General features: G+C 58.2%; 1 protein-coding gene across 1 annotated transcript in view; it reads left to right on the plus strand.

Annotated features, from left to right (window-relative positions):
* Positions 1-7,291, plus strand: part of LOC113202160 (xanthine dehydrogenase) — a gene marked incomplete at its 5' end in the record, with an annotated part of 26,213 nt that overhangs the window by 3,624 nt on the left and 15,298 nt on the right. The window contains 18 exon segments of the mRNA XM_052267411.1: positions 872-929; positions 1,038-1,134; positions 1,407-1,642; positions 1,757-2,139; positions 2,226-2,367; positions 2,465-2,709; positions 2,783-2,876; positions 2,961-3,073; positions 3,171-4,025; positions 4,138-4,359; positions 4,474-4,782; positions 5,016-5,207; positions 5,293-5,616; positions 5,910-6,038; positions 6,129-6,256; positions 6,347-6,716; positions 6,799-6,966; positions 7,091-7,291. Coding sequence (XP_052123371.1) covers positions 872-929; positions 1,038-1,134; positions 1,407-1,642; positions 1,757-2,139; positions 2,226-2,367; positions 2,465-2,709; positions 2,783-2,876; positions 2,961-3,073; positions 3,171-4,025; positions 4,138-4,359; positions 4,474-4,782; positions 5,016-5,207; positions 5,293-5,616; positions 5,910-6,038; positions 6,129-6,256; positions 6,347-6,716; positions 6,799-6,966; positions 7,091-7,144 — 4,119 coding nt within the window. The 3' untranslated portion in view covers positions 7,145-7,291.

The following is a 7,291-nucleotide window of genomic DNA, read 5'->3' on the forward strand; positions in this document are numbered from 1 at the left end:
CCGATCCAGCAGCAGGCTAGGGCAAGGCCCAAGGGACCGGACGAGCAGGCTACAGATATGTTCGAATCTCGCAACGAAACTTGATTTATTTCTTCAATTAATAATGACGCAGAACGCAGTTTTCCCAACTCTCCTTTTTTTCCGACGTTCGTTATCAGGGCCCCCTCTGTTTTTATGCTGGGTCCTCATTCAAGGCCGTTTAGCTGGCGTGCGCTGCCCTAGAACAAGATGCAGTGCATACTTGACCGTACTTGACCGCAACGCGGAGCGCTGTGTTATGTGTTTATTTTTTGTCCAGCGTGTGTGTGAACGTAGATGGGCGACCGCGCACGTTGTGTAACAAGAGACGACCAAGGGCAAGATAAGGGACGTCGATGTTTGTGATTCTATCCGTTCATCCGATTATGGTCTTGTGACAGTAACCGTACGCCATGCCAACGTTAAGTCCCAACTTGCGGAGTACGGTCAAAAAAGAAAATTGATGTCGATCTTTCTCGTGCAATTTGACGCGTTTATGCTGTCTCTTTAATCTGTTGCGCAAAGAGGGGTGCGCAGTGAGCCTGATAACTTGTCTCGCCCCGTCAACGCCCCACCACGCCCCGCCACGCCCTGCCACGCCCCGCCACGCCCCGCCATCAATGGGGAACGGAGCATCACTGCCCCGCCCCGTCCCGCCACGCCCCGCCACGCCCCGCCACGCCCCGCCACGCCCCGCCACGCCCGCTGTGGGGTAAGGCGGCACGTCACTCTGAGGAGCGCTGATGGTGTCAACTCCGACCGAACTGACGAACCTCAAGGCCGTCGTTCTGGCTAATTCGTCTGTCCTAATGTAATGACTAAGTCTCCTCATAAACTCCTCTATTTGTTTCAGGTGGTTGACGACGCCGTAGACCCAGAATGGACCTTACTTTACTACCTCAGAAATAAACGTATCCTTTGTCTGCAAAAAAAAGTTTTAATTTTTTTGTTTATGGTGTTTGAGTGTGATCGCTTTCGTCTGCCAATCCGAAACGCAATTTTCCTTGACAGTCACCTAGTCCGCCTGTGTGGCACCAAGCTGGGATGCGCCGAGGGAGGTTGCGGTGCCTGCACCGTCATGGTCTCCAAGCTGGACCGCAGCACCAAGAAAATAGCGTATCCTTTATCTCGACATGATTCATTATCCCACCGAGGGGTGGCGACGGTGTTTATGGTATTAGTAATTTCAAGAGACTAGACTTGTTGAGGTCGCGCCCAAAACACTGCTGTTATCAGAGCATGCACACGACGAGTGCCAAAGGCCAAAGACACCGTCAAAGGTATCTCTCAAGTAGCGCTCTGCCGCAGTTACTAACCAGGAAGGAAATAGTGTTGGTTTTGAAGTAGAGCAGCAGTGTACTGTTTTCCTTGACGGCCACCCCGCGCAGACACCTGGCGGTGAACGCGTGCCTGGCCCCGGTGTGCGCCATGCACGGCCTGGCCGTGACCACGGTGGAGGGCATCGGCTCGACGCGCACCCGGCTGCACCCCGTGCAGGAGCGCATCGCCAAGGCGCACGGCTCGCAGTGCGGCTTCTGCACGCCGGGCATCGTCATGTCCATGTACGCGCTGCTGCGCACCCTGCCCAAGCCCAACATGCACGACCTGGAGGTGGCCATGCAAGGTGAGGCTCGCTATACTCGTGTCGTGTGTCGCGTTGGCGCGCGGCGGCGCTCTGGCTGGTGTGCGATGGGCTGCCTAACCCCGCGGCGCGCGCGCGCGCTCGCTCCCTGCGCAGGCAACCTCTGCCGCTGCACCGGCTACCGGCCCATCATCGAGGGCTTCCGCACCTTCACCGAGGAGTGGGAGCAGATGCAGTCCACCGTGCGGACGCACAGCCTGGCCAACGGCAAGGCAAACGGCGTCAACGGGAACAGCAACGGCGTCAACGGACACAGCAACGGCGTCAACGGGAGCAGTAACGGCGTCAACGGCAACGCCAACGGCGGGTGCGGCATGGGCAGTAAGTGCTGCAAGGTGACGGGCAAGGGCTGCGGGGCGGCGGAGGAGGACGAGGAGGAGCCCATGGATCGGGCGGGCAAGCCGGCCAAGCTCTTCGACCACAACGAGTTCGCGCCGTACGACCCGTCGCAGGAGGCCATCTTTCCACCGGAGCTCGTGGTGAGTGCACACTACCGGATTCTGGGACTTGGTGTTTGGTGACTGCCCTTTCTTTAACGACACATTCTAACCGCGCCTCTTGCTAGGCATCCGCACTCCTGGACAACCAGTACCTCATCATCAAGGGCCCCCGGGTCACTTGGCACCGGCCCACGTCTCTAGACACCCTCCTCGAGGTGAAGGCCCAGCACACCGACGCCAAGATCATCGTCGGGAACACCGAAGTCGGTAAGTTTAGATGAACACGTCCCCGAGCGCCGACGGTGCTTTTCGACGTACTTTACGACGTGCTTTTCCACGGGACCCTCGCCCTTTCCGCACACAGGCGTGGAGACCAAGTTCAAGAACTGCCTGTACCCCGTGGAGATCATGCCCAGCCGAGTACCGGAGCTGACGGCCATCGAGCGGCACGAGGACAGGATCCGCGTGGGCGCGTCCGTCACCCTGCGGGACATGGAGGACTACTTCCGGGGCGTCATGAAGGAGGAGCCCGAGAGCAGGACCAGGATCATGAAGGCCATCGTCAGCATGCTTCACTACTTCGCGGGCCGGCAGATCAGGAACGTGGGGGTTAGTATCTTGTCTTTTTGTAAATAATTGTTCCGTCATGACGGGCTTTATTCTCATTCTTCTGTTTTGGCAGGCGATTGGAGGCAACGTTATGACTGGCAGTCCCATATCCGACATGCTGCCGATACTCCTCGCGTCCAACGTGGACATGGAGGTCCGCAGTAAAGGTGCGTTTATTCCCGCCACCCGGGACTCGTTTCGAGTTTTCAACTTGACACTCGAAAATGACATACTTTATTTTCTTCCTCCAGAACGAGGCTCGCGCCACATCAAGCTGGACCACACCTTCTTCACGGGCTACCGGCGGAACGTGGTGCAGCCCGATGAGATCCTCGTCTCTCTGGACGTGCCCTTCACCCACGCCGTAAGTGCTCCCAGAGCAGGACAAACGCCACTTCTTTAGGACTGTTTCCCGGAAACCTGGGGACTCTGGTGTGACCCACTCCCTCCGCATGTTGCAGGACCAGTACTTCTTCGCCTTCAAGCAGGCCAAGCGCAGGGACGACGACATCGCCATCGTGAACATCGCGCTGAACGTGACGTTCGAGCCCAGCTCCAAGACCATCAAGGACATCTACGTGGCGTACGGCGGCATGGCGCCCATGACGGTGCAGGCGCGCAAGACGCGCGAGGCGCTCATCGGCCGCACCTGGGACGAGGCGATGCTGGACGTGGCGTACGCCGCGCTCGTCGAGGACCTGCCGCTCGCGCCCAACGCCCCCGGGGGCATGATCCGCTACCGCAGCTCGCTCACGCTCAGCCTCTTCTACAAGGCCTTCCTCAAGATCACGGACCAGCTGAGCAAGCGGCTCGCTGGCCAGGTCGCCCCGCTGCCCGCGCCCCTGCGCAGCGCCGCGACGGGCTTCCACAGCAAGCCGCCCAAGTCCTCGCAGTACTACTTCCTGGAGAAGGACGAGAGCAAGGGACCCGTCGGCCAGCCTATGGTGCACAAGTCGGCCGAGAAGCAGGCCTGCGGCGAGGCGGTGTACTGCGACGACATCCCCAAGTACGAGAACGAGCTCTATCTGGGCCTGGTGCTCAGCCAGCGCGCGCACGCCCGCATCGTGAGCGTCGACCCCAGCGCCGCGCTGGCCGTCGAGGGCGTGCACCTGTTCCTCTCGGCCAAGGACCTGCCCGGCGAGAAGAACGAGTGGGGCGCCATCTTCCACGACGACGAGGTGTTCGCGTCCGCCGAGGTGCAGCACGTCGGCCAGATCGTGGCCGCGGTGGTGGCCGTCGACCAGCTGACGGCGCAACGGGCGGCCAAGCTCGTCAAGATCCAGTACGAGGACCTGCCCGTCATCGTCACCATTGAGGTAAGTTGGCGCGAACACCAGAGGAGTTCGGCCGCACCCGTTTGGAAACCTTTCCCTGATATGGCTATTCTCTTGTACCCGATCCCGATATGTCATCATTTTTTTTTCTCAGGATGCGATCCGGAACAACTCTTACCATACCAAGCCCGCCTTGTTGCAATCTGGTGACGTGGACAAGGCCCTCGCTGAGGCGAAGCACATCGTCGAGGGCGAGGTGCACATGGGAGGACAGGAGCACTTCTACCTGGAGACGCAGGCCTGCGTCGCCGTGCCGAGGAACGAGGACGACGAACTGGAGATCTTCGCGTCCACTCAGAACCCAGCCGAGACCCAGGTAAAGCCAAGGAGTTGATCATTTAAACAAATATTATTTGTCTTACTTTTGCGTCATCCTCGCTTCGATATAACCGGCGGTTTTCAAACGTTACCCGTTGTTTTCTTCCCATAGAAATTGGTGGCACACATGCTGGACGTGCCGAGCAACCGCGTGGTGGTCAGGACCAAGCGCATGGGCGGCGGCTTCGGCGGCAAGGAGTCAAAGGCCAACGTGGTGGCGCTGCCGTGCGCGCTGGCCGCGAGCAAGCTGGGCCGGCCCGTGCGCATCATGCTGGACCGCGACGAGGACATGCTCATCACGGGCACCAGGCACCCCTTCTACATGCGCTACCGCGTGTCGCACTCGCCCGAGGGCCGCCTGCTCGCCGCCGACGTGCACATCTACAACAACGCCGGCTACAGCAAGGACCTCTCCACCTCGGTAAGTTCTACTCACGATGGAGGCCCCTCTACATCGTGGTCCTGGTTCACCCAATAATGTTAACCACAAACATATAAATTCATAAAAGTTTTATTGAAAACATTTTAAAGTGAATTTTCAATGTTGTGAAAACGGCGTTTAAGTAATTTTGTTCAATTTTACACCCAAAAACTTTGGTTATTAATTTTCTAGTTCTAGTGCCGAGCAATATTTTTTCCCTTGCCCTTGCCCAGGTGCTGGACCGGGCCATGTCGCACTTTGAGAACGCGTACTACATCGAGCACAGCAGAGCCACGGGGTACGTCTGCAAGACCCACTTGCCGTCCAACACGGCCTTCCGAGGCTTCGGCGGCCCCCAGGGCATGTTCCTGGCGGAGCACATCGTCAGGCACGTGGCTGACGCCGTCGGGAAGGACCCCATCGAGGTGAGATGACGCCGTTGTTGATATGGTGAGGGGTGATAGAGTTCTCGTCGGCGATTCTAACTGATTTACCCGCACTGTCCCCCAGGTCGCGGAGATGAACCTGTACAAGGAGGGCCACCGCACCCACTACAACCAGGAGCTGGTGCACTGCACGCTGCAGCGCTGCTGGACGCAGTGCATGCTGGACGCGGACTACACCCGCCGCCTCCAGGACGTGCAGGACTTCAACAAGCTGCACCGCTACCGCAAGCGCGGCCTGGCCATCGTCCCGACTAAGTTCGGCATCGCGTTCACGTCGCTGTTCCTGAACCAGGCGGGCGCGCTCGTGCTCGTGTACGCCGACGGCTCGGTGCTCCTGTCGCACGGAGGCACGGAGATGGGCCAGGGACTGCACACCAAGATGATCCAGGTGGGTGTATGGGGTATGCTGGCAGAGTAAGGGATCGTCCAGAAAGTACGGCCGTTTTTCTCTGATTCAATCGTCCAATAATTATACGGAAGCACCTGCGAGACCCGGGGTAGACTAACCCGCAGTGCACTCATGCACTGTAGACGAGATGCTGCCTACCTGGTAGGCGCTACGAGACAGTTCCGTACGGCGAATCACGGACGTACTTTCTGGACGACCCCCACGGGAACCGAGCGAGCGCAACAACTATAGAGCCACTCACTGATCTGTTCCGTTTCCATCCACTCGCCTAGGTCGCCAGCCGCGCTCTCGAGATACCCGAGTCGTACATCTTCATCAGCGAAACTTCCACAGACAAAGTGCCCAACACTTCTCCCACCGCCGCCAGCGCCGGCTCCGATCTCAACGGAATGGCTGTTCTGGTACGAATATTCACCGCGCTTACCGTTAATGTACCCCCCCCCCCAATTTTCCCCGCTTTACACGCATTTCTTCCTGCCCCCTCCCCCCAGGACGCGTGCGAGCAAATCATGGAGCGCCTCAAGCCCTTCAAGGAGGCCAACCCGAAGGGATCATGGAAGGACTGGGTGAACAAGGCGTACTTCAGCCGAGTGCAGCTGTCTGCCTCCGGCTTCCACGCGTGAGTCTTCTCTATAAGGCTGATGTGCATGTGCTGGCCCGTGGTGCGGTGGAGGGGCTGATTTGCGTGACCAACTTGTCTTTTGCGCAGCACCCCCGACATCGGCTACAACCGCGAGACGAGGACGGGCAAAATGTTCAACTACTTCACGTTCGGCGCGGCCGTCACCGAGGTGGAGATCGACTGCCTGACGGGCGACCACCAGGTGCTGCGCTCCGACATCGTCATGGACCTGGGCGAGAGCCTGAACCCCGCCATCGACATCGGCCAGGTGGAGGGCGGCTTCATCCAGGGCTACGGCCTGTTCACGCTGGAGGAGATGGTGTACTCGCCCACGGGCAACATCTTCTCGCGCGGCCCGGGCGTCTACAAGCTGCCCGGCTTCGCCGACATTCCCCAGGAGTTTAACGTGGCACTGCTAAAAGGCGCCCCTAACCCCAGGGCGGTGTACTCATCAAAGGTACGCGCCACATAAACATCCAAACAACAATTGTAAACAATTTGTTTCTGACGCTACAATTTATCATCGTGGTTCTGTTCAGGCTGTGGGTGAACCGCCCCTGTTTTTGGCTGCGTCCGCATTCTTTGCCATCTGGGAGGCCGTGAAGGCGGCGAGGGAGGAGGCGGGGCTGTCCGGATACTTCACACTCCACTCGCCGGCCACGGCGGCCAGGATCAGGATGGCCTGCCCCGATCACCTTACCGAACATGTGAGATTCCCAGAGAGTAGACTGATGTTTACTATTCTTTCCATTCCACACACTTACCATACTCAACAACCTTGGCTTGTAATGTCTTTCTTATTTTAAATCTTGCGGTTTTTTTTCGTTTCAGTTCCCGGAACCCGAGCCTGGGACGTTCCAGCCCTGGAGCACTGCTGTGTGCTGATAGCCTTATCGAGACGAAAAGCTGAAGAGGACAACCGAGTTGACTTAAACTTCGTGTGATACCTGCGTCATATGTACCTGGGTTATGATTACTGTAATTACTGTACTGTATGATTGCTGTAATTCTAGTGGAGAGTCACTTTTATTA

Source organism: Frankliniella occidentalis, unplaced genomic scaffold, assembly GCF_000697945.3.
Source record: "Frankliniella occidentalis isolate FOCC.00 unplaced genomic scaffold, Focc_3.1 Scaffold4, whole genome shotgun sequence".
Lineage (NCBI taxonomy): Eukaryota > Metazoa > Arthropoda > Insecta > Thysanoptera > Thripidae > Frankliniella > Frankliniella occidentalis.